General features: G+C 38.5%; 1 protein-coding gene across 1 annotated transcript; it reads left to right on the top strand.

Annotated features, from left to right (window-relative positions):
• The first annotated feature begins 992 nt into the window (after positions 1–992).
• On the top strand, positions 993–24,644 carry MYH4 (myosin-4). The gene is made up of 38 exons (XM_021928738.2): positions 993–1,229; positions 1,358–1,501; positions 1,863–2,019; positions 2,761–2,788; positions 2,883–2,997; positions 3,836–3,928; positions 4,084–4,147; positions 4,298–4,396; positions 4,520–4,623; positions 6,419–6,557; positions 7,148–7,266; positions 7,368–7,517; positions 8,066–8,236; positions 9,758–10,067; positions 10,929–10,999; positions 11,584–11,671; positions 11,754–11,871; positions 12,196–12,319; positions 12,414–12,550; positions 12,681–12,936; positions 13,608–13,850; positions 14,165–14,341; positions 14,561–14,706; positions 14,987–15,077; positions 15,163–15,552; positions 16,039–16,165; positions 16,592–16,710; positions 16,838–17,034; positions 18,505–18,688; positions 18,768–18,933; positions 19,031–19,155; positions 19,424–19,732; positions 20,334–20,537; positions 21,891–22,016; positions 22,107–22,277; positions 22,364–22,468; positions 22,565–22,660; positions 23,748–24,644. The coding sequence occupies exons 1-38, from the start codon at positions 1,026–1,028 to the stop codon at positions 23,898–23,900; spliced, it is 5,820 nt and encodes a 1,939-aa protein (XP_021784430.2). The 5' UTR covers positions 993–1,025; the 3' UTR covers positions 23,901–24,644.
• The last annotated feature ends 3,266 nt before the right edge of the window (positions 24,645–27,910 follow it).

Genomic DNA, 27,910 nt, shown 5'->3' with positions numbered 1-27,910 from the left:
TTTTAAAGTTCATTTTGGCTTGAAACTTTATACTGGCTATCCATATCAGAAAAAGTATTTAGAAGATTAGTTGGTATTTTTACAAAGAGGAGAAGAAAGAGATTATAAACCTAAGACAGTAAGAATCAGATTTTTAAAATCTATTATATTGAAATCCAACTAAAAACAAAGAGAAATACAGACTAAACATACACAATCACTATAAAATTTTATTAAAAATCAAGAAGTTCTTTTTCTCCAAGAATCTTTTAAAGTTGTTTTTGGTTTAGATAATACTTCTGACTTTCAAACAATTTAAAAACTAATAAAAGAGACTTTAATTTTTACTTAGGGCAAAATTATACATTGGATATTCAGCTTTCATTATAGTTATTTTTTCCCTTTACTTACCTGTCAGTTAACCAGATGTTTATTTGTAATTATTAGATCTGGACTTATGTCCTGAAAGAACAGGTGTACCTGTCCACGTTCGATTTTAGTAAGTCTGACATCCAATTTTAGTAATTGGGTATGAGAGGAATATTTGCCCAAAGATCTGTATTTGAGTTTTTAAGACAGGTTCACTTATATTGTAAAGCCACTGGAAACAGTTATTGTCCATTTCTTCATATCATCACAATGTTAAGAGGGGGAGGTTGGAAATAAGAAAGAAAAGAAAAGCAGCAAGAAAAAGAAAAAATTCTGAACATGCTTGGAGCATCACAAATGTTGCTGATTGAATGTTGATTCCTCCACATTTCTCAACTAAGGTTTACAACATAGAGGAATGAACTTAGGCTTAAAGTATCACAAAAATTAAGCTATCAAGATAGTGCTTTCAAATCAATGAGCTGATCTCTCAGCTCCTTGACATAGTACACAGGAGTGGTCCCTAAAGGCAGGGGTGAGGAAACAAGCATGGAAAATTAAGCACATTAATATGAAATCAACAGAACAATTCTCCACCCCAACCCTGAATCATCATTCAGCTCTGTTTCTTCCTCTAGGTACACCTAGTCCAGAACTGCCATCAGTAACCTGCAGCCATGAGTTCCGACTCTGAGATGGCCGTTTTTGGGGAGGCTGCTCCTTTCCTCCGAAAGTCTGAAAAGGAGCGAATTGAAGCTCAGAACAAGCCTTTTGATGCCAAGACATCAGTCTTCGTGGTGGACCCTAAGGAGTCCTACGTGAAAGCAACAGTGCAGAGCAGGGAAGGGGGGAAGGTGACAGCCAAGACCGAAGCTGGAGCTGTGAGTAAAAACATCTGGAGCTGATTAGACTCTGCCTCATTTGGGGTTAATTTAGGTGATACTTATTTTTTGACCTGGCCTTTTCTACTACTTATTTGATGTGCACTGGCTCCTTCTTTTCTTAACAGACTGTAACGGTGAAAGAAGACCAAGTCTTCTCCATGAACCCTCCCAAATATGACAAGATTGAGGACATGGCTATGATGACTCACCTGCATGAACCTGCTGTGCTGTACAACCTCAAAGAGCGCTACGCAGCCTGGATGATCTACGTGAGTACCCTTTCAACATTATTTGTCACTCACTCCACATACTACACATTAGCCAAAATAAATGAAGGGCTTTAAATAAATTTGGTTATTGCAGTGTTCTTTTATGACCAATCATTTGGTTAATATTGTAAACTCTGATATGTTTTAAAATGTACATGTGGAAAGCCATTTACTTAACTGAATTAGTTGAAAAACTGAAGTATTTTGTGCAGCAGTAATGATGGAGGGAGGCAACAAATGAATGAAACTTTATGAGAACTAACACAGTACTTAGGTCCCCCTCTGCTTGCCCTTAAAGCAGTATTTCCAAGGTAGATAAATAAGGTGATTGCTGATTGAGCAACCCTGTCCTTTCCCACAGACCTACTCGGGCCTCTTCTGTGTCACCGTCAACCCCTACAAGTGGCTGCCGGTGTACAACCCTGAGGTGGTGACAGCCTACCGAGGCAAAAAGCGCCAGGAGGCCCCGCCCCACATCTTCTCCATCTCTGACAATGCTTATCAGTTCATGCTTACTGGTGAGTGAGAATTACAGTTTCCATAGTCATTGGTAAAAGAGTTGTATACTGATATCAGAAAAAACATGGGGCTAGTATTCTGAGAATAAATGTTCAGCACAAACACGATAATAGAAATAATAAAATTAGGGAAATATATTTAGAATAAAATGCACTAGTTCCAAACAGAGAAGAAATTTTGTTTAGATTTCTATGCTAAGCACTAGTTCCAAAAATAGGGGAAATTTTGCTTAGATTTCTGTGCTAAAATCCAAATTAACTAATGCTAGTTCTACCTCAAAATTAATTAAATTTAGGCATCAACTCTGCATTTGAATTATAGATAATACATAATCTCTCCTAAAAAGTAAGTTTTGAAGTCTCACAGTGACAAGTTATCACAAGCACAGTATAAAACTTTAAATTGGACATTAACAACCTGACATAATTTTGAACTATGAACCAGGTGACAGGATGGGACACAAAATTGTTATTAATCTGATATTGATAGATTATTCTCATGGATAAAATGGTAAAATGATGCATTACATAGTCTATACATTAGAAATGTAATGGGATTATTAATTAGCACATCTTTGATACTTATTTTTAGAAAAACCTTACGAGAAGCAAAGCACAAATTCATATAGTTATTTTTGCAAATGGGGAGTTTTAAAAGACAATTTTGAGTTTATAAGTACTGTGTTGACCTGTGTGTTAAGTGTGTTTTTCTAAATATTATCTTTGGTTTCTCTTTCACAGATCGTGAAAACCAGTCAATCCTGATTACGTATGTAGATTTCACTACTTTCTTTCTGTTTTGATCATTGTAGTGGCTACTACTACCTTAGATTCTGAACTTTTCTTCTGTTTGAACTTGATAGTGGAGAATCTGGTGCAGGGAAGACTGTGAACACGAAGCGTGTCATCCAGTACTTTGCAACAATTGCAGTTACTGGAGAGAAGAAAAAAGAGGAACCTGCCTCTGGCAAAATGCAGGTGGGCATGATATTCATCTAAGGACAGAATAACAGATTTTAAAATCTAACCACTTGCCCATCAACAGTAGATTGTATAAAGAAAATGTAGTATGTATACACCATGGAATACTATGCAGCCTTAAAAAAGAACAAAATCATATTTTTTGCAGCAACATGAATGCAGTTGGAGGCCATTGTCCTAAGCGAATTAATGCAGGAACAGAACACCAAATACAGCATGTTCTCTCATAAGTGGGAGCTAGACATTGAGCATGCATGGGCATAAAGATGGGAAGAACAGACACTGGATACTACTAGATAGGGAAGGGTAGGAGGGAGGCAAAAGCCAAAAAACTACCTATTGGATACTATCTATGCTCATTACCTGGATGACAGGATCATCCATACCTCAAATCTCAGTGTCATGAAATACACCCATGTAACAAACTTGCACATGTATCCCCTGAATCCAAAATAAAGGTTAATTTTTTTTAATTGGCCATGGTGCTTCAAAATCATAGCAGCCAATTGCCAAGTGATGCCAGAATTTGGAAAATAACTCTTGGAAGGGCTTGTGAGAATGAGATGAATAGGGCAACGTATTGGCAAGTATAATAGGAAAAATTCTCACAATCATTTTTTAGGTGCTTTTCTGGGCCTGGGGGATGCAGAAGTCAAGACCAGGTCACTGGAGTGTCCCACTCCCCTTCCCAATTTACCTTCCTTTTAACTCATTTTAGAAAGCCTTTCTCAAAGCTACAGAATACTGTTCAGGGGCAATGGGGAACGGAAAGAGGTCAATGGGAAATTATTTACTGCAACTTTTTTCTTTATCTGTCTTATTCATTTCTCTTAAGGGGACCCTTGAAGATCAAATCATCAGTGCTAACCCCCTACTGGAAGCCTTCGGCAATGCCAAGACCGTGAGGAATGACAACTCTTCTCGCTTTGTAAGTCTCTTGATCTTCATTTTCACGTGAGGATCATGTCACTGGCTCTTCTGTGCATGCGGTGTCAACATTTTTTCCATCGGTTTGGTCCACAGCTAAAAAAAATAGCTTCTGACTTTTAATGTGTACAACAATCCCTCCTTTTCCTTTTTAAGGGTAAATTCATCAGGATCCATTTTGGTGCCACAGGCAAACTTGCTTCTGCAGATATTGAAACATGTAAGTTAATAAATATTAGTGATTGAGAATCTTTTTCTTTGTGGGTACATGTTGGAAAATCCTGTACTTATTTCTGTTGTGTGAAATTTTCAAACACTAAATTTTTCACTGTGGTATCTGCTTTCAAATGAGCTTAATCTGACTTTCCAGATCTGCTAGAGAAGTCCCGAGTTACTTTCCAGCTAAAGGCTGAAAGAAGCTACCACATATTTTATCAAATCATGTCCAATAAGAAACCAGAGCTCATTGGTAAGAAACATCTTTGATTTATTTCTACCAAAGAAGAATAACAGCCCTTCTAAGAAGCCCCTCTGAAATGTTTCTGATGGCCAAGTAACGCTGTCTATATATTGTTCTTTTCCATGTGTTCAGAAATGCTTCTGATCACCACCAACCCATATGACTTTGCGTTTGTCAGCCAAGGGGAAATTACTGTGCCCAGCATTGATGACCAGGAAGAGCTGATGGCCACAGATGTAAGTAATAGGTACAAAGTAGTAACCAGTAAATTCATTTTCCAGTGTACAACACTCTCCTCTATTAGGGTGGAAAGCAGTGGCAGAAAGACTATAAACAGGTAATACAACCCTTTGGACTTTCTTACTCTTGGAAACAAATTATAGGATATTTCAAAATCCTCCCCTTACATGTGTTAAAAAGCCTGTAATAAATGTTGGGTCTTTAGTATTCCTTAGCTAGTAGGCTCCTTTTATTCTATCTTATTAGTCATTTTTGGTTGATATTTATGGTCCAATATTGATGTTTCTCTGCTATTTTATGCCAGACCCCACACCCAAGATCCTGGGAAGGAACTGCAATATTATTACAACTAAACATGGAACTCCCACTGTTCTTCTGCAGTCACATGTAAACATAAGCTTCATTTTGAATAAACCTCTGTGGGTTAATAATATATCCCTCTCTACTCTCCAAGCAACATTAGAAGAAGTGGGTTGTCTACTTCAGAAACATTCACTTTGGGGACTCCATAAGCCTTTATATTTATTTTTGAAACTACACACTCTTTCCCCACTACCACCTCTTTTTTAAGGAATATTACTTTTTGGCTTACTTTCTTTATATGTAAACTTTATATATATTTCATGTTTTCTTTTGATTTCTGAATAATCTTCTTTATTTTTAACTTTAATATCAATGGGACTATCCCAAAACTCCCAAGTTAGGGTTGACAGCGCTTTTGCAAAAATGCTTTTTCTATTAAAATATTATTCTCGAGAAGTCAATAATTCGTGTGGCTTCATCTTATAAATATCAGCTTGTACTCTCTATAACTTACTATTATCTTTGTCTGTCCAAAAGTGATAGGGAGTTAAGAAACACACCCTAGTCTGCGAGGTTAAAAAAATGTAGCAGTCTTGCTCTAAGATTTCCGTAATAATGTCTAGTTTCTGTAAATAGGTAGGGTTAGTGAGCCGGAAGAGGAAGGCAATAATCTGGGGAAAGAGTCTTGGTAAGAATGGTAAATAAACGCATTTTCCTCTGCCTGCTCTGAATCCTGCCCCCATTTAAAAGCCTTTTCAAAGCCTATGTGGGCAACTAAAAAGGTAATCAAAATTCTATAGAGAAAAAAGACACAGAAATATTACACTAAACGGCAAAGTTCCTTCTTTTCACAAATGTCTCTTCTCTGCATGAGAAATAAATGACTAGGTAAAGTTTGCTACCCCAGGCATCTCATGGTCAGCTGAGCTGTGGCTTGCTATCAGAGACGCATGTGGAGAAAGACTCACAGCCATTGCTGTTCTCCTCATACCCTCTTTCCAACTTTATCGCTCACACTCATTAGAGTGGGAAGGTAGACTGGGATTATGTATTAGGATAGGACAAATAGGAGAAGAAGGAGCAACAGAGAGACTTGCGAGACTGGAGAAAAGAAACAAAAATAGCCAAGAGACCATGAGGAGCATGTGCCTGAGAAGCAAAGGGGGGCTGGGGTGGAGAAAAGGGGCAAAGTACTGGTCTTGGCATCCAAAGTCATGGCTCTGAGTCCTGGTTGAGTGAGTGTGGACAAGTCACATCATATTCTGTGACCAAATGGACCCCTGACTCAAATGGAAAGACGGATGCATACCTCTTGGTGTTGCCATGTGGATCAAAAGGTGAAGCACATGAGTACCTTTTGAAGATGGCAAAGTGCTAGTCAAACATAAGGCAAGGCAAGATGAGAAAAAAGTGGGAGACAGCCCCGGTGTTCTGAGGGAGTGTTCCATGGTGCTAATTGGGGATGAGTAAATTCAACTCTTTTGACAGAGTGCTGTGGACATCCTGGGTTTCACTGCTGATGAAAAGGTGGCCATTTACAAGCTCACTGGAGCCGTGATGCATTACGGGAACATGAAATTCAAGCAAAAGCAAAGGGAAGAGCAGGCAGAGCCAGACGGCACAGAAGGTACCACCTCCCGTTGCTATCTTCCACTTGACAGAACTGACACAGTGAGCTTTTCAGAGGCAGAGACCGTGTTTTTACTTTCTCTGACCTAGTTCGTGAAGGGCAAAAGTATTATGAGAAGGAAATTACACACTGCCTGACGTTTATTGAGCAGATTTGTGATTTCTGCTCATTCCATTCTTCATTGGCTTTTCGTAAGCTCATATTTGCTATTTGACTAATACATTTTTTATTTCAGTGAATAATCTGTGTGCCCACATGCACTGGAAGAAACAGAGATCTGAATATTTCTGTCGCTACTCCTCTAGGTTAGGGTTTCTCAAATTATTTTTATCTGTGGTCTACTTTTGCAACGTTAAATATCACAGAGAGTATCGATTCCCCAACCTCCAATTTATCATCACAAGAAATGACTAAAATTAGTGAAAGTGGTGGCAATGCTTGTGAGGCAATATGAACAAATGAATAGGTTTCAGTGACATTTGCACATATTACCTTTTGAGTAAAACCTTTTTTCTTTGTCATCATCATTTACATTTTAAATTGTGTAAGCCATGGTCAGTTTCACCATTCTCACCTTGTTCACACAGTTGCTGACAAAGCTGCTTATCTGACAAGTCTGAACTCTGCTGACCTGCTCAAATCCCTCTGCTATCCCAGAGTCAAGGTCGGCAATGAGTTCGTCACCAAAGGCCAGACTGTGCAGCAGGTAAACATGACTTAAACTCTCTAATTTATTTGAACTGCAAGTGACTCAGGAGTTCATCACTATTTTCAATTTAAAAAACTAAACTATCACTCCTATTGAAGGTGTACAATGCAGTGGGTGCTCTGGCCAAAGCCATCTACGAGAAGATGTTCCTGTGGATGGTCACCCGCATCAACCAGCAGCTGGACACCAAGCAGCCCAGGCAGTACTTCATCGGGGTCTTGGACATTGCTGGCTTTGAGATCTTTGATGTGAGTTGTGAACTGACAGAAGATTAGTAAGTGCAAATCCTCAGTCATTTTCTCAATCTTGTTAGAGCATACAAAATCACTTTTACAAAATGTACCTTACAAAATGTTCAAATGTACTTCCTACTGAAAAGAGTCTTTGAAAAGATATGAAAAGTAAATAGGTATAAATAGGAAAAGAGAAAATTCTATTCTTTTCAGTCTAGAAGTCTCAAAAGTTGATCCCTGAGAGGTTAAAATAGTCAAAATCTATCCTGGATCCAAGCAGATGAGCATAAAAACACCTTTTTAAAATTACTCTAAGGGAATATTTTAGAATCCTCATTTAACAGTATTTTGCCTAGCATGCATGATCTCATGCAGTTACTTGGAAAACAAGTATTCAAAGAATCAATTCTACTTTGTTTAGAATTATGTACTAGGAAAACAATCTGAAGGTTTATAATTTAATAAACCAAAATGCCTTAAATTCACAAGAAAATACTAATAGAAACTCTGTAGATAGAATACTTAAGTTATGAGTAATTGCCTATATTTATCTTGTCCTGTAGTTCAACAGCCTGGAGCAGCTGTGCATCAACTTCACCAATGAGAAACTGCAACAGTTTTTCAACCACCACATGTTCGTGCTGGAGCAGGAGGAGTACAAGAAGGAAGGCATCGAGTGGGAGTTCATTGACTTCGGGATGGACCTGGCTGCCTGCATCGAGCTCATCGAGAAGGTTCATATGACTTTTCTAGCTTTCAAAACATGAAAACCAAATTGCTTGCCTCTCTATGCTTAATCACACTCCCTGTTCTCAAAGAACAAGCAGTGCTGTTTCCTGACACACTCGTATATTCTGATTGGATATGAGGTATGTCCCAAGCGATCTGTTATTAATAAGTAGAGCAGTTTGTAGAAAAATGATTCTCACTCACACACACATGGATTCGCATTTATCCCTCTAAAAACTTAATTATCTCTTTTATTCCTACATGATTTCATGCATATGGGAGAAAGGGATGAAATTACAGCTATTCCTCTGGGTTGTGTAATTAACCCTGGAGCACCCATGACAGTGTATTGTGCAGGTATCATCATCCCTCATGTGTAACAAGGCAGGCTCTGTCAACATGTCTTAAAGATCGGAAGGTTAGTCCTTCAACTCTTGCAGTCATTAAGTCTTTCTCCATTCATGATAACTACTGAGTAAACACCAAACCTCTGTATCACTTACCTAGAAAATGGGCCCTGAATTCTCCATTATTAAGGGGGTGGAGCAATAGTTACATCAGATCTAGATATGTTAACACTCATCAAGCAATCGTTAAACACTTCCAAAAGTATCTTGGGAGCTTGTCATATACTTGTTGATATCAATAAAGTGTATGTGTGAACCCTACCCTAAGCAGTGGGAAGGGAAGAGTAAATGCAATCGCCACCCAGGAAAACTTAAAATACTCAGGTTAAAATTCACAAAAATATGAAAGATAAGAGCTTAACAGAAGACTAGGTCTGCGTAATTTGGGGAAAAGATATGTTAATTTGGTGATATAATATCTCTACTATTCATGAAAACTTTATGGTCCTCAGAAAAGGCATTTATTTTATTCTCTAGTATTTCAGTTTCTGTATCACCGAAATACTCTTAGGGATACAATTTGTGAATTTGTTAAATCATCAATGTTGAATTTTCTTTCACTCTTTCCTATCAAATACATTAAGAAAAAAGCCAAACTCTTAGAAAGCAAAACCAAATTACTATCATTTAACTCCACAGTGGTGGAGAACATAGGCTAAAGTACAGAATTTTAATGAAACAACATAAGATGCACTTTTCCCCTAGGAGTGGATCATTTTTAGTCCTTACACATAATCTCTCTTCGCTTCATACTTCTGTCACCTCTAGATTCGAGGTAAAGGAAGTTATATTGTCAGTAGGAAAGAAAGTAGCCAGATATATACATTTATGGAATAAAGAATTCAATTTTGAAGTGGTGTTTTCAGAATCTGGTTTTATACACTGAACATAAAGTGTGCCAAATGGTTCAGATGTATTTTTTTTTTTAACTGAGTCTTTCTAGCAAGCATATTTCCCATATGTTCTGGGTACATAATGATTACTTTACATGCCATGCCTGTTTAATTTATCATTCAAAGTCTTCTTTTGAAACACTGTATTTTCAGTTTTCCATCAACCACATGGAGCATAACGTTCTGAGGGGCTCATGATATATCATCCCTTTTTTCCTGTTCTTAGCCTATGGGCATCTTCTCCATCCTGGAAGAGGAGTGCATGTTCCCCAAGGCAACAGACACCTCCTTCAAGAACAAGCTGTATGACCAGCATCTTGGAAAATCCAATAACTTCCAGAAGCCCAAGCCTGCCAAAGGCAAGCCTGAGGCTCACTTCTCGCTGGTGCACTACGCCGGCACCGTGGACTACAACATTGTCGGCTGGCTTGACAAGAACAAGGACCCCCTGAACGAGACTGTGGTGGGGCTGTACCAGAAGTCTGCAATGAAGACTCTGGCTCTCCTCTTCTCTGGGGCACAAACTGCCGAATCAGGTCATGTTTAATAGCATTAATATGTTACAAGAGTACAAAATAGATATACACTGTTCAACAGAGACATATGTGGTTACAGCAAAACCTAACACGAAAACACTGGCCAATAGGCGCCTAATGAAAGAAAGTGTATTTAATAACTGCGGTACAGTTTTACAGTCATAGACTTTCAGAGCTAAGTGACACTGGATCATTTAGCCCACAGCCTGATTTCATTGATGAGAAAACATGAATCTCAGAGAGGTTAAGTGATTTGCTCAGGATCATAAAACTAATGTGTATCATTTTAATAGTATTGGTACTTTCAAGGTTCTCCAGCTAGGCTGGAGATAAGGAAATCCTTTGTCAGGGCCCTAGTGCTTGCGGAACTGAAGTTCTGTTCTCTTAAGTGCCCTAACACCAGATGTGCAAGTAACACCATAGAAACACAGGCAAATGGGAGCCAGGATTTCCCTGCAGGCGAGCAGAGGCTCACCTACCTGGGACCAAGTGTGCAACTCTGCCTGTTCTCTGAGTGATACCTGCACACACGAGGCATTACTACTCTGTCTCCTTGGCCCTTCCTTCAGAGAACAGACATTGCTGACTTGGAGTAGGAGAGTCCCATCCCCTACCCACATCTACCCTTTACACTCGCAATTCTTTTGTCGTTGGTTTTTTCCTGAATGCCTATCACGTGAGACAAATCTATGATTCTCTTAATCTACAATTGAGGGAGGAGAGATATGGAAAGAATAGGAATTATGCGAGTGAATGAGAGCAAATTTAAATTCTAAAGGGGATTTTGGCAGTCCTGATGTCTATGGATAGTACTTGAAAGGCTGTGGCAAATAACTTTAATTTTTCCACTTTGTTTTTTAGAGGGTGGTGGTGGAAAGAAAGGTGGCAAGAAGAAGGGTTCTTCTTTCCAGACAGTGTCAGCTCTTTTCAGGGTACAGTATATTCTTGAATTACAGATAAATACTTTCATTAAAAAACTAAAGTATCAAAACAGAAAATTTTTTTAAAGATATCTGTGGTGAAAGTGAATAAAGTAGTACAGTATATTTTTTAGTATACTACTAAAGGTTTTGTAAACTTTTTAAATGCCTTAGGGAAAAAATTAACAACAAAAAAAACAAACTATGTATCTCTTCACATCAATCTTTATGATACGTGAACCATTGCTCCTGAGTCCTACATCCAAGAGATCTGGTATTGCACAAATTTCACATGAAATCAAACCTTCTTTTAAAAATAACCACTGTATTCAATTACATCTCCTTCATGTGACAAAAATCTCAATACAAAGTTCCTCTGACTGGTGGTGCTTGAGAATAACAAACTGAAATGAACTGATTTTGTGTAATCCGTAATTTCCTACCTATGCTCCATATATGTGATTCCTCTCTGTTATGATAATTTGTTTTTCCTTGAGACAGCTCATTAAAATGTGAAATGAAAGACAAACATTGATAGGGACTGTCATGTAGATGCAACTAGAAATGAGTATAAAACTTTTCATGTGGTTCCACAGGAGAATTTGAATAAGCTGATGACCAATTTGAGGAGCACTCACCCCCACTTTGTGCGGTGCATCATCCCCAATGAAACTAAAACTCCTGGTAAGACATTTCTGATATCCAGACAAGCTCCAGCGTGTGTGCAATAGACCAGGAAGTATGGCATGTGGATTCATTCTTTTAGGTGCCATGGAGCATGAGCTTGTCCTGCACCAGCTGAGGTGTAACGGGGTGCTGGAAGGCATCCGCATCTGTAGGAAAGGATTCCCAAGCAGAATCCTTTATGCAGACTTCAAACAGAGGTTTGTGTCTCATTATTTTTCCCTTTCAATGTCTTAGTCTACATCAAAATCACTGTATAATTCAAACATTTTAAAACTTTTCTTTGAAAAGTGACATGCAATTATTTTAAAATTGATCATAAAAGAAAGAATCCTAAGTTTATATTATCGTAAGTTTGTCATAATATCTTCCCAAGTTTTACATAAAGCACTGTCTGACTTTTTAAATGGCATTTTGTTCACAAAAAAATCTATCATCTTTTCAGTGATAGCTACCAAATGTTCTACTGTTTTTTTTTTTCAGTGAAGAAAAACCACATTTTTATATTCTTTTTATTCTGACAGATACAAGGTTCTAAATGCGAGTGCTATCCCAGAGGGTCAGTTCATTGACAGCAAGAAGGCTTCTGAGAAACTTCTAGGGTCTATTGACATTGACCACACCCAGTACAAATTCGGTCACACCAAGGTATCACCAGTCCAAATTTCTATCTGTCATAATTCTATCACTTTTAGACTTTCTCCTAAGTGGAAATAACATATTTAACTTGTTCTTTCATAAGGTTTTCTTTAAAGCTGGCCTGTTGGGAACTCTAGAGGAAATGCGAGATGAAAAGCTAGCTCAACTCATCACGCGCACTCAAGCCATTTGCAGAGGGTTCCTGATGAGAGTGGAGTTCAGAAAGATGATGGAGAGGAGGTGAGAGCCCACACACAAGTCTTCCTTCTCCACACTTTCATAAATGAATCCACTGCAGTCATTACTTTTGTTGAATGATGATCACTTTCCACGTTATTCTCCATTTGCATCTTTTTTTCTTTTCCTACAGAGAGTCCATCTTCTGCATTCAGTACAACATCCGTGCTTTCATGAATGTGAAGCACTGGCCCTGGATGAAGCTGTATTTCAAGATCAAGCCCCTCCTCAAGAGTGCAGAGACAGAGAAGGAGATGGCCAACATGAAGGAAGAATTTGAGAAGACCAAAGAAGAGCTGACTAAGTCAGAGGCAAAAAGGAAAGAACTAGAAGAAAAGATGGTGACGCTAATGCAAGAGAAAAATGACTTACAACTCCAAGTTCAAGCTGTAAGTATTATACATGGCACAGTTCAGCCACATCTTATTGTTTTTAATGTTTTAAAATGAATGGTTTCTACTGAAACATTTGTTCTGATTGTTTGCTGTTCAAAAACACCAAGACTCGGGCATAAAGAAGCAATAGATGCAAAGTCACATATTATGCTGCACATGTTCATATGTGCATTCATGCACGGTTTGCTCATCAGTGAGCAAGATCATAAAAATATCAATAGACATTTTCCTTTCTTTATGGAACCTTCTCTCAGATCAGATTATTCTTTCTTTAGTATATTTTTGTGCATAAAAGAGAAGTTACGTTGTTTTTACCAGGGCAGAGAAATGGCTAAATTAATCCCCTCTTAAATGTGAGAAAACTGAGTCCTACAATGAATGAGTGACTTTTCCAAAGTTGCAAAGGTTAGTATAGAGGCAGATTTTTGTCAAAGGGCTAGTTTCCCTGATTTGGACTTCCACACATGAATATCTGAAGGAAATTTGTTATTATACTTGATCAGTAGATGACAATATTAACATTTTGTCCGTTTCATTTTAAAAGTTAGGAACTTGTATACATGTTGACCAAACTGGCAGTCACTGAAGTTTCCACCTTTTAATAAATTATTGTGTGCTTGTAGATATAGCTCAGACAAATGAAAATGCTTAATTTCTCCCTATAGGAAGCAGATGCCTTGTCTGATGCAGAGGAAAGATGTGATCAGTTGATTAAAACCAAAATCCAACTTGAGGCCAAAATCAAAGAGGTGACTGAAAGAGCTGAGGATGAGGAAGAGATCAATGCTGAGCTGACAGCCAAGAAGAGGAAACTGGAGGATGAATGTTCGGAGCTCAAGAAAGACATTGATGACCTTGAGCTGACACTGGCCAAGGTTGAGAAGGAGAAACATGCCACAGAGAACAAGGTACAAATCATGATCCATTTTAGAATATTTATAAGTACCTTGATACTGAAGTATTTTAATTAAAAATTTAATCTGAAGATGATTGAATATGAAAAATACCACTGTCATAACTATGTCATCTCTTTAGTCTTCACCACCTCAATCTACTTACTTGACCTTTACCTCCTATTTTTTCAGCCATTATCGGCCTGGGTTACCTTCTGGTTCTCATTTTCCATCTCAGGCTGACATTATCCTAAGATACTACAGTATCATGTTTTTCATCAAGATAATAGGTTGTCATTGACATTCCAGTCATCTGTTCAAATCCAAAGGTGAAAAACCTCACAGAAGAGATGGCAGGTCTGGATGAAAACATTGCAAAGCTGACCAAGGAGAAGAAGGCTCTCCAGGAGGCCCATCAGCAGACCCTGGATGACCTGCAGGTGGAGGAGGACAAAGTCAACACTCTGACCAAAGCTAAAACCAAGCTAGAACAGCAAGTGGATGATGTAAGTGTGAAAAAGAAAATGTTTCCCCTTGCGACAAAATAAACAGTTGTGACATGAAACCAGCACTGATGCTCAGAAGCCTTTAATGCTTGGTCTGTGAATAAAGTTCTTGTGCTATTTGTTGTATCTTTAAACTTTTTTCTTATGTATCTTTGAAGGCTACTAGCATAGGGTTCAGTGCTTAAGAGCTGAAATCAATAAAATGCATTATAAATTTAGCTTGAAGGATCTCTGGAACAAGAAAAGAAACTTCGCATGGACTTGGAAAGAGCCAAGAGAAAACTGGAGGGTGACCTAAAATTGGCCCAAGAATCCACAATGGATATAGAAAATGACAAACAGCAACTTGATGAGAAACTCAAAAAGTAAGTATGGTATAATTCAGCTATAACCTGCTTGTTGTATGTCAATGCAAATGAAACATACTCTAAAAAGATCTCCGAAACATTACATCATGACATATGGAAAAAAATAATGACATCTTTGACCTTTTTATTTAATTAAACTAATACATTATTAATCTGTAAAACATTGTACTACTCACTCCTTCAACACCAGTAGTATAAAAAAAAAACTTAGATTATACATAGAAAAGAAGATTGGTAAGAGAACTGATTATAAGCTAATGTATTGCTCTTCTAATAGGAAAGAGTTTGAAATGAGCAATCTGCAAGGCAAGATTGAAGATGAACAAGCCCTTGCAATGCAGCTACAAAAGAAGATCAAAGAGTTACAGGTAAGTTATAACCTCCACCTTTTCTGAGCATTACAGGAAACAGAATTGACATAAATTCACATTAATGTGGACATATCACAACCAGGCCCGCATCGAGGAGCTGGAGGAAGAAATTGAAGCAGAGCGGGCCTCCCGGGCCAAAGCAGAGAAGCAGCGCTCTGACCTCTCCCGAGAACTGGAGGAGATCAGCGAGAGGCTGGAAGAAGCCGGCGGGGCCACTTCCACCCAGATTGAGATGAACAAGAAGCGGGAGGCTGAGTTCCAGAAAATGCGCAGGGACCTGGAAGAGTCCACCCTGCAGCACGAAGCCACGGCGGCTGCTCTACGGAAGAAGCACGCAGACAGTGTGGCTGAGCTTGGGGAGCAGATTGACAACCTGCAGCGCGTCAAGCAGAAGCTGGAGAAGGAAAAGAGTGAGCTGAAGATGGAGATCGATGACCTTGCTAGTAACATGGAGACCGTCTCCAAAGCCAAGGTCTTCATTAACTTGTGCCCTTTTCATCTTTATTTGCAATAATTCAAAATGACCAAGTTTATATATGACTATTTTTAGCCAAATTACATAAACATTAGATGTCATCTAAAGCTTAAACTTACTCCTAGTACACATTATTGTATTGAATCACTTAAGTTCTCTTAACTTCTTTGTAGAAACACTTTAACCTTTGATACTATTACCATAAAAAAATATATAATCTAAAAAAGGTTTATCTAAAAACCATATTCTACATGATGCAGAATTTAAATGATGTTCACACTTTCAAAGAGAATATAATTTTGACAATCATGTGTTCATTATTTAGCCAAATTAAATGCCTTTACTACTGTATAGCCACCATGCAAGATTGATAGAAAAGTAAATAAAAATCAACCTCTTTCCACAGGTAGTTACAGATCTCTAAATCCCAGCCTCTGGAATAAAAATATATTGTCTCTTCCTGTTTTCTACTTCTCACCCCAGGGAAACTTTGAGAAAATGTGCCGTACCCTAGAGGACCAGCTTAGTGAAATAAAAACAAAGGAAGAGGAGCAACAACGCTTAATAAATGAGTTGTCAGCCCAGAAGGCACGTTTACACACAGAATCAGGTCAGTAAATAAATAACATCAGCCTTCAGAGAGGTGAGGAATGAAAGGCAAGCCTTTACCTATCAAATACAAGTACTTTCTCAAGCTCTGTACGTTCATTTATCACGTCTTACGTATTCCTCCATCTTTTTGTTATGAGACAGTAAAATGCAATGATTCTAAGCTACAATTGAGGGAAAAAATTAAGCTCCCTGGGCTCAGGAGATTTTTGTTGCCTCAGCATTACTCAAAAAGTCTCGAATTCTAAAATATCAAAGAAAACTCACACATTTTTTAAAAAGCAAGAAATAACCTTCTCAACAGCACTGAAAATCTTGAGGATTTTTTTCATCATATGAAATAAGAGGGTTACAATGTTATTCCATTCTTTAAATTATTATTTACCTAGACAACAGAACTAAATCATTGATGTTTTGTCTTCCACAGGTGAGTTTTCGCGACAGCTAGATGAAAAAGATGCTATGGTTTCTCAGCTATCCCGAGGCAAACAAGCATTTACACAACAGATTGAAGAATTAAAGAGGCAGCTAGAAGAGGAGACTAAGGTGAGAATTCTCCAGCTGATACTTTCAATCACTTGAATTGTGCAACATAACACACTATTGAACTTTGCACAGAGAATTTCAATGATCAGAAGATAAACTTATATCACATACTTTTTGGTTGGTCTAGGCCAAGAGCGCTCTGGCCCATGCCCTGCAGTCAGCCCGCCATGACTGTGACCTGCTGCGGGAACAGTATGAGGAGGAGCAGGAAGCCAAGGCTGAGCTGCAGAGGGGAATGTCCAAGGCCAACAGTGAGGTTGCCCAGTGGAGGACCAAATACGAGACAGACGCCATCCAGCGCACAGAGGAGCTGGAAGAGGCCAAGTATGGGCTTTTAGTGCGGGGCAACGGGCTGGGGAGCAGGAAGAAATAAAAGTGAAGGCAGTGAAGGAAAAATAGAAGAAAGAGAATATTCCAGGCATGGGGAGGAGAGATGAAAGACTTCAGCATATTTTATTATACGGTGGTGGATTCCACCATATTCTTCTTCTTAAAGTCCAGTGTATATCCACTGGAGAATGGAATGAGACCAGATCCTTCTACCCATTCTGGTCCAGAGCATCTTAAATTTCTTTCCACAAAGATGGATTATTAATTATCAGAATATTCTTTATGAATTAAATAGAATTAGTATCTTTCAATAGAAGGAAAAATTGAGACATTGAGACTATCTGGTAAATTATTATGAGTATTACAATTAACAATAATCAGTTTTTCCTTACCTGGAGTATTGAATGCTTAGATTAAGGTTGTCATATGCTGTCATTATTTCAATTAACAACCTATATCGATGAATGTATTCACTAATTACACATACTGTTTGTGGACTACAAGTCATGAGATTTACACATTTACACATAGAAGGAAAAAAAAGCATTATATTCCTAGTGAAGGAAGCCTTTCTAAATGTAATTTATCTCAGTAGTTGTTAGAATTAAACAGAATGAAAGAGTTTAGCAAGCATTTCCAGAGGGAGTTCTAGATAAGAGTGTGGGCTGGGAAAGGTCATGAATTGCGTAGGTTAGTGAAAAGAGTAGTAGATAAGATTTTGGAGGAAATCTGGGAAATGCAATAATGCAGTAATATTTATTATCGGAGGCCACCAAACCCAGAAAGTTACTGATTCATTGTATGACCTTGAACATATCACTCTGGGCTGCTGTTTCCTCATTTGCAAAATAAAGAGACCCATACTAGAAAATGCTTAAAGATACTATTCAATGCTAACCATTCCTTGGTGATATGCCTCCTGTTCATGATTGCCATTTCTTCCTCAAAGTAAATAAAACTCAGCCCTTTTCCACAAGTAGTTACAGATCTCTAAATCCCAGGCTTCAAAAGAGAAATGTATTGTCTCTTCCTGTTTTCTACTTCTCACCCCAGGCAAACTTCAAGAAAATGTGCCACACCTTGGAGGACCAGCTTAGTGAAATAAAAACAAAGAAAGAGGAGCAAATTTTCACATTGTCCACTCAGCTCTAGTGCTAACTTATATTCTCTCTCTCTCTTTCTTTCTCTCTCTCTCTCTCTCACACAAACACACACACACACACACACACACACACACACACACACACACACGTGCTTTGTAAACATGTTTGGCAGTACCTGAGATGGATAACAATAAGAACTCAACAGGAAATCAGAATTCTAAGAGAGTGAAAATATTTAGAAAAATTCAACAACTAGTAGACAACTCTTGGGGAAATATGTTTTCCTAGTCAGCAGCTTTATAAAGGGCACTGTGGTGACTCTGAATCTGCTCTTGGTCACTCATACTGACCCAATTTTCAGGAAGAAGCTGGCCCAGCGTCTGCAGGATGCTGAAGAACATGTAGAAGCTGTGAATTCCAAATGTGCTTCTCTTGAAAAGACAAAGCAGAGGCTACAGAACGAAGTAGAGGACCTCATGATTGATGTGGAACGATCTAATGCTGCCTGCATAGCTCTCGATAAGAAGCAAAGAAACTTTGACAAGGTGGTCCACAGTACCAGCTCCCCGGGGGGAAAATGACATCATTCTTGGTTTCAAAGGCTTATTTTCTATATACTTCCAGGTTCTGGCAGAATGGAAACAGAAGTATGAGGAAACTCAGGCTGAACTTGAGGCCTCCCAGAAGGAGTCCCGTTCTCTCAGCACTGAGCTATTCAAGGTGAAGAATGCCTATGAGGAATCCCTGGATCATCTTGAAACTCTAAAGCGAGAGAATAAGAATTTACAACGTGAGTCATTGCAATCGTTCTATCTCAAAAATGGTAGGGAGATATCTTTTCAATTTTTCTTTCTACTGAACTGAAATTTGGTACTTTATTATTATAGAGGAGATTTCTGACCTGACAGAGCACATTGCAGAGGGTGGAAAGCATATCCATGAACTGGAGAAAGTAAAGAAACAACTTGATCATGAGAAGAGTGAACTACAAGCTTCCCTAGAGGAAGCAGAGGTATATTTTTCATTTGCTTAGCTCTGCATTATAAATAAATTGAAAATTAATAGCAACTGAGATCTCTATCATGTTGCAAATCTTTAGGGGATAACACATGTAATTCAGTGAAAAATACTGAATTGTACCTTGAGAATGCAGAGCTAATAGGATACATTAAGACGTATGATAGTTTGTGGGTTTTGTAATGCCTTCTTGGAGAAATTTCATAATGTGAAAGAAATAAAAAGCTCTTTTGGTAACCTAAATAAATGTTGCTTTTATTAAGGCATCTCTTGAGCATGAAGAAGGCAAAATTCTTCGCATTCAACTTGAGCTAAATCAGGTGAAATCTGAGATTGACCGAAGAATTGCTGAAAAAGATGAAGAACTTGATCAGCTAAAGAGGAACCATCTCAGAGTTGTGGAGTCAATGCAGAGTACACTGGATGCTGAGATCAGGAGCAGAAATGATGCTCTGAGGATCAAGAAGAAGATGGAGGGAGATCTTAATGAAATGGAAATCCAGCTGAACCATGCCAACCGCCAGGCTGCTGAGGCACTAAGGAATCTTAGAAACACACAAGCAATACTGAAGGTATGCTGGGGAAAATACACATAGTGTTGTACAGTCTCAGTGCCATTGTGTAACTCAAATTTTAAAGTTTTACGAGGACTATGTGTCATAAATCACCTAAGCATCATGGTAATCAGTTCAAAATTATACGCACAAAACTGAAAAAGAGCTTAATTCTGGAAGGCCCAGGATAGATTTTGCTTTGTTATCTGCAGAAAGCACTGTGGTGAGGGGTAGGGAGATAGAGGAAGTGATGAAAGAGTTTGGTTACATGCCACTGCTTAAATCACTTCATTAATCTGGACTTCAATTGCTTAATATGTAAAATAACACCATTGGACTAACTGAAGTCTAAGGATACTTTCCTGATCCAAAATTTCATAGAGCTAGCCATGGTATTTTTTAATGATTCAGGGTCTAAAATAATAAAACATCATGCTCTTTTGAGTAGAACTGCAACCCTCAGCTACAAAGAATTTATTATTAAAGGTACTTGCAGATTGTTCCTATCTAATCATACTCTAAGTCATTAAGATCAAAGAGTGTACATGACCATAAGTTTGCACTTGCTTTAAGTGGAGCATAAGTAAGAAGCTTTTTTCTCTTTTTTCTTTCTGGGTAGGACACTCAGCTACATTTGGATGATGCCATCAGAGGCCAAGATGACCTTAAGGAACAACTGGCAATGGTTGAGCGCAGAGCTAACCTGATGCAGGCTGAAGTTGAAGAGCTCAGGGCATCCCTGGAACAGACTGAGAGGAGCAGGAAAATGGCAGAGCAAGAGCTTCTGGATGCCAGTGAGCGTGTGCAACTTCTGCACACTCAGGTGAGGTTCAAGACTATGGTTTAGCAAATGTACTCCCTGAAGCTGAAGACAATTTGAGAAGGTAAGCTTGTTTATAAAGCAAAAAGTAATCTTGGCAGGTGTCCCTTCCTGGAGCTCTGGAAAACATACAGGGTGCTGTAAGGATTTACTGGGACCTAGCTGGTTCACGAGTATATTTATGGGCTGGCATAATCATGTTGATTTGAAATAATCTGGAATTCTAGAAACTTTTATTAAAAAAGCACAGAAGACCACCTACAAATAAACATACACACAATATTTGTAGCTGTCTTGTCTTATGCAACTCTTAAGCTACAAAAAGATAGGCAAATCAAATAGAGGAGAAAAACAAAAAGCCACCAAATGATATTTATGTATCACATATGCACAGAATGCTAACCTCATGGGATACAAAGAGAAGCTCTTCAGTTCAGATTCGTGGAGGTCATTATTAATACTAGCTAGGATTTGTTGTATATAGTGAATGTGTTCAATAAATGGTGGTATATCCTCACAATGGCTAATATGTAACCACTCTAGTATGCATTTATTGCCATGGGAAGATGTTTACAGTATAGTAAGCTAAAAAAGCAACTTAAAAATAATATAGGATGTGTGATCTTTTTTCCCATATAAACATACAGGAAACATCCAGAAAGATAAATAAAAGTTTATCCTTTATCTCTGGTGAGAGCACAGTGATTATTTTTTGTCTCTTGTCTGCTAATTTGTATGTTCTACTATCTTTTACAATAAATATTACTGTATACTTCAGAAAGTTGCACTATATAGACATAACTATTATAGAAGTGTTAAAATCACATGCTTTATATAACTTTAAAATCAAATTAATATGCAACCTTTTTCTTATTAACAGCATCTGAAGTTGACTATTCCAAATACTGTCAACTTGCCAAAAACAAAAGGGATTCTTGGTTCATTTTTATCCCAACAAGACTACTATTTATGCATTTGTAATATGGAGCCAACCAACATGAGTTAACAGCTAAGAATTATGGATTCATTTTAAATGAGCTGTGGTGTGCTGCTGCATGGCACAGCACTTTGAGTTTTGTGGGTTGTGTTTCATGCTTACAGATGGCAATTGGTAATAGTTGAATATGTTTGATATCAGAAATTAGATTTTACCTAGAATAATTTAGAAGTGTGATTAATAATAGAGAGATATATAGAAAGGAGAAAAGGCATAAACTTAGAACTATCTTCTAACTTGGTTTTTATTCTAAACATTTCTTATGATCAATAATTTATGCCTGTGTACACTAGGTAAAATGACAATGTGAATTGCTATAATTTAATGTGCTTCTCTTCTCTTTCATTAATTTGAAACAGAACACCAGCCTGATCAACACCAAGAAGAAGCTGGAAACAGACATTTCCCAAATCCAGGGAGAGATGGAGGATATCATCCAGGAAGCCCGCAATGCAGAGGAGAAGGCCAAGAAGGCCATCACTGATGTAAGCAAGATGAGCATTTGTCTTACTGACACATGCCTGCTGCCTGCTATCACCAGAATTCATTATTTTCATGATTTATTTGCTAACTAGGCCGCCATGATGGCTGAGGAGCTGAAGAAGGAGCAGGACACCAGCGCCCACCTGGAGCGGATGAAGAAGAACCTGGAGCAGACGGTGAAGGACCTGCAGCACCGTCTAGACGAGGCTGAGCAGCTGGCCCTGAAGGGCGGGAAGAAGCAGATCCAGAAACTGGAGGCCAGGGTGGGTCTCCACAACTTCACTCAATTCCTGGCCTACTCATGTGGCCAGTTATAGCCAAACTGGTGACTGTCTTTGTTCCCTTCCAGGTGAGAGAGCTTGAAAGTGAGGTGGAAAGTGAACAGAAGCGCAATGTTGAGGCTGTCAAGGGTCTTCGCAAACATGAGAGAAGAGTGAAGGAACTCACTTACCAGGTGACCACTGTTTTCATATCTTCCAGGCCTACAGCTTTGAAGAAAATAATGAGCTGTTTTAAAATAATGGCGCTATCTATTTGCCCCCTCTTTCAGACTGAGGAGGACCGCAAGCATGTTCTTAGGCTGCAGGACTTGGTGGACAAACTGCAAATCAAAGTCAAAGCTTACAAGAGACAAGCTGAAGAGGCTGTGAGTATCTCCACAGTGGAAATGAAAGGTTCAGATGCAGAGCCAGGTTTTGTGGGGCCGAAAGTTTATAGAATTTAGGGGGCTTTCTTTAAATTGGGAATGCATAATTAGGTATAAACATGAATATTTAGAATGAGAAAAATGAACCATAAATTACTGGAGCCTTAGCGATTTGAGCTTATTTCTTCCGAGACCTCTTTAAGCAGTTTTCCAGACAGGTTAACATAGAAATGTTTCGTGGTTGCAATCCACTTCCCTCCCTATCTAGAACATTCTACAGCCCCCAACTCACATGGATTTGTGCAAATGAGGGTATGAATTCTAAGCCTCATTTAACTTCATGATAAATCCATCTTGGAACTTTTGTTTTTCAATTTGGCTGCAGTTATCTTTTTCATTCTGTTAATTCTGAAACCTTCCTTAGGGTTCTTGGCACCAAATGCCACTACCGCACCTATTTTTTAAAGTTTGTTTTTTAGAAACAAGATTGAATTCAGATCCCTGCTACTTTGTTCTTCTGGTTATCATTGCAGCCTCTTCAGTTTTCCAGAAAGAGAGTCAAGTGAGAAAGAGACTTGAGGAGGGTCATAAGCACATTCATTTACATAGGCGAGTTTGTGGGATGCGTTGCTCTCAAATAACTATGTTACTAAAGAATAAGGCTTTTTTCTTTTTCTTTTTCTTTTTCTTTTTTTTTTTCTTGAGACAGAGTTTCGCTCTTGTTGCCCAGGCTGGAGTGCAATGGTGCAATCTCAGCTCACTGCAATCTCTGCCTCCTGGGTCCAAGAGATTCTCCTTCCTCAGCCTCCTGAGTAGCTGGAATTACAGGCATGCACCACTACGCCGGGCTAATTTTAGTAAAGACAGGGTTTCACCATGTTGGCCAGGTTGGTCTCAAACTCCTGACCTGAGGTGATCCACTGGCCTCGGTCTCCCAGAGTGCTGGGATTACGGGTGTGAGCCACCACGCCTGGACAACAGACCCTTTTTCTTTCTCATTCATGAGGCAAATACTGAAGTAACAAAAGCAATAACAATCAGAAAATGTCCAATTTTCTTGTTATCTCAAATGTATCTCTGTTCTCAGGAGGAACAATCCAATGTCAACCTTGCCAAGTTCCGCAAGCTCCAGCACGAGCTGGAGGAGGCCGAGGAACGGGCTGACATTGCTGAGTCCCAAGTCAACAAGCTGAGAATGAAGAGTCGGGAGGTTCACACAAAAGTCATAAGTGAAGAGTAATTCATTCTAATGGAAGAAAATGTGGCCAAAGAAATGCACAAAATGTGAAGTTCTTTGTCACTGTCCTGTATATCAAGGAAATAAAATCTTTAGATAATTTTGCATCTAAAAATACATTTGTCCCTTAATGATAAGCTCTTTGTGCTATTAGAACTAATGCCTTTATTCAACATTTGTGGAGCTCCTACTATGTGCAATCAGAGATGATAACAAAAATGAATATGGGCAGTGAACTCAACTTTAATAGAAGGTAAATGAAATAAAGTATTCTGAGGAGACATGAAGGTGACAAATGCACTCTCAATTCCATTCAACCAAGTTTACTGAGTATCAACTATATGTCTGGTACAGAAATGGACACCAAAGATATGACAGTTATCCTTCTTTGAGGAGTTCATTCCAGAGTGGAAAATGGCAATTCAAACAGATACACACTGTATGTATGTCCAACATACATACTCTGACATAAGTGTTAAAAACAAGTGTGGCAATAACATAGTGAGCTGCTAACTTTGGAAATCCAGAGAGGCTTCTCGAAGGAGACTATGAGCTAGTTCCTAAAAGATGACCAGACAGTTATTAGGTGAAAGAGAAAAAAAATATGTGATCATTCAAAGAAAAGAAAACAAGCATGAGATTTCAGCATAGTTTTAGCATAGGCTTCATGAGCAAAGGGGAGCAGATGAGGCCAGATACGGAAGTTAAGGCCTGGCTGTGAAGGGTATGGCCTCATATGTAGTGCTAAGGAATAAGGACACACATCGAACTGGTCCAATTTCTTGAAGAGTAGAGTTGACACAATTATGGCAGCAGTATGGAGGAATGAGTAAGGTGGGAAAAATCAAAGCCTGCAAAGACTATTTAGGAGGCTATTAAATGGTCAAAATTAGAGATGATAGTGATGGAAATGAACAAGAATGCAGAATGAACGCACAGTTCTAACAGTATAAAGAAAGGGCTTGAAAGAACGGAAGAAATTAAACAGTTTCACAGCATTCAAACCTCCCAGTTACTTTTGGTTACAGATTTCATTTCCCTTTGGAATAAATCATTTTTCTCTGAACTTTCTCCTTCCCCAAGAAAAACAGACAGAACTTTTTAGATAAATCTTTTTGTTGACCTTCTAATTCTACATACAGTTTTGCTTACTTACTAGGAATATGTCACCTAGGCCATGATGAAGATGAAGTTCTGCTTACTGTATGTAGAATTAGAAGGTCAACAGAAATACTTATCCAAAAAGTTCTGTCCACTTTTGCTCCAGAAAAGGAGCCTGACTTTTCTCAGTATCTTGTATATTTTAAGGAGGAACCATAAAGGAAATTTAATTCTTAATTTCAGAAAGAATATGACCAAAATTTTATCATAACCATTGCCATAGTGTTCTTCTCTTTGATATTTTCTTAAAATTTAATATTTTGCTTCTTCCAAAAATAAGAGAATACCAATTTATTCTTTTATAGTGGTGCTGTCTTTTCAAAGTTAGGCTTTTCTAATGGAGGGGCTGCTTTGGGAACTTTCCTTCCCCAATGTGGGAATCCTAACTAGCAGTGAGAAGCTTGCTTCATAAGAGGAGAATTTTAAAGGGGTAGAAAATAATTATTAGGAATACTTCACCTAGGCCATGATGAAGACTAATGAAACATCCTCCCTATAGCAGGCTTTATTATCGCTTTTTAATTAAGCTCTGGAGAGTTAATCTACTGACCTCAAAAGCACTGAGCAATTGCTTTATTATTCTGACTCCCAACTTAAATAATTGCTTATGTAGAGAGTCGAGAGTGTATTCTATTACATATGGGTCAATTATTATGGGTTTCCTGATTAAAGGCGCAAGCACATAGAGTCACAGTTATTCTGGTTAATATTTTTCCTCATTTTCCTCAGACTAGCTGATTTAGAGACTTACTTCCTTATCTACTACAATAAAGCCACACATAATAATCTAGGACAGCTTATAGCACTCTTCATCTTTCCTTTAATTGATACGAGGTATTACTGAGATTTGGTGACTGTTTCTAACCTAGTGCTGCTGGATCTGAGAACCCAAACAGGATGCATGCAAGGAGAAGGCAGAGGCTGTCTCCAAGAACACACAAGTCTGAATTAGGACCAAGACAGGTAGTTTAAGTTCAATTCCTACCTGATTGTAACACTAACACTTAGTCTGACAGAAAGAAATGGAGACTGGAAAAAGACTGAAACGTTAAAAAAAAAAAAAAAAAAAAAAAAAAAAGCAAGGGACTTCTTCTCTAACTTACAGATAAAACTATTTAAAGCACACACAGAGAACTAGGCAAAGATGACCATACCCTAGTGTTTTTGGTAAGTCAAGCATCATGACGCTAATAAATCCCCCTAAGAATCTGTAACAAGGCCAATCCCTTTTTTTCTCTCTGTTCTGAGAACTTAAAAACCATGGTTACCAGAAACAAATTCTGTGACTAACACTGGAAATATCATAAATCTTCTTCTTTCCACTCCATTCACAAGTGTTCAAATAACCAAACAGGTATTAAGAATAGAAGAAATCTCAGGATCCTTCTACTCCAGAGCATTACCTCTTCTATCTATCTTATATCCCAATCTCCTATTAGAGTCTGAATTCTTGGGACCCTAAAGGATGGTCATTTTATTTAATCTCTTTTTTTTCTCTTTTTTTTGAGATGGAGTCAAGCTCTGTCGACCAGGCCAGAGTGCAGTGGCGTGATCTGGGCTCACTGCAAGCTCTGCCTCCTGGGTTCACGCCATTCTCCTGCCTCAGCCTCCCAAGGAGTTGGGACTATAGGTGCCCAACACCATGCCCGGCTAATTTTTTTTTTTTTTTGTATTTTTAGTAGAGACGGAGTTTCACCATGTTAGCCAGGATGGTCTAGATCTCCTGACCTTGTGATCCACCTGCCTCGGCCTCCCACAGTGCTGGGATTATAGCCGTGAGCCACCACACCTGGCCTGGGCTTGTTTTTTCATCCATGACATTAGGAGGCTGAGCTAAAACTAATCTCTAAAATATAATCTAAATGTTTTTTATTCCAAGTTAGATAGCACTGGAAGTAATAATGATACAATTATAATATCTTACATCTACAGAACCCTTTGCTTCATTTGTAAAATGCTTTTTTATGTGTAATTTGTCAGTCACTGGGTTCTCACAACCATGTGAGATAAACAGAATCCTTTTGGAAACTGAGGTACAAAGAAGATTGTGCTTTGTCAAAAGTCGTATGACTAATAGATGGGAAAGCCAGACCTGGGGCATGATCATCTAACTCTTCCTTCTGGAAATAATACGCTGTTCTGAGTTCCACCATACCCTGACAAGCAAAAGATTCTGATGACATTCTTCCCTTACAAATAAGGTCAGTCATCTGTTATTTCACCAGAGCAGAGGCTCTTCACCCAGATATCCATGTGGCTTGCTCCTTAATGTCTTCAGGATTCTGGTCAAATTACACCGTATTAGAGAAATCTTCCCTGGCCACCCAGCATAAAAGAAAACAACCATTTCTCCCTACCCTGCCAGTTATGCTTCTTATCTCCTTGATTTGCTTCGTATCTGTCCATGGCACCACTTAACTATTAATTTACTTGTTTAACATCTGTCTCCTTCTGCTAAAATATAAGTTCCATGAGGGCAGGGACTTTGTTATGCTCACTGTTGAATATCTGATGAACGTTGCCTGACGTGTAATGGGTGCTCAAGAAATCTCTGTGGGATGAATGAATAATAAGAACTTAACGTGTACCAAGCACAGTGCTAGGCATCTTACACATATTATCCATAAGTACACCCTAAAGCGGTGTACATTTTAACATCTTTTCCTCAGTAATTGATAGAACTACAAAAAAAAATCTATAAAGAGTCTTCCACTTCCAGGGACATAGAGTATTTGTACTTTTCCCTATTCCTCTCATTACGTACAACAAAAAACTCTGGGCATTATACATAAAAGTTACATAAGAGGTTCTGAAAGATGGAGAAAAGACGGAAAAGCCGGGGACCTGATAGG

Source organism: Papio anubis, chromosome 17, assembly GCF_008728515.1.
Source record: "Papio anubis isolate 15944 chromosome 17, Panubis1.0, whole genome shotgun sequence".
NCBI lineage: Eukaryota > Metazoa > Chordata > Mammalia > Primates > Cercopithecidae > Papio > Papio anubis.
This window is presented reverse-complemented; position numbering and strand designations above follow the sequence as displayed.

Bases quoted from the DNA above. Each gene is read 5' to 3' on its own strand.
- MYH4 (XM_021928738.2), top strand. From the start codon at position 1,026: ATGAGTTCCGACTCTGAGATGGCCGTTTTTGGGGAGGCTGCTCCTTTC. The intron at 4,624-6,418 runs GTAAGTAATAGG...CTCTTTTGACAG, and splicing joins AAGAGCTGATGGCCACAGAT to AGTGCTGTGGACATCCTGGG. The intron at 20,538-21,890 runs GTGAGGTTCAAG...AATTTGAAACAG, and splicing joins TGCAACTTCTGCACACTCAG to AACACCAGCCTGATCAACAC.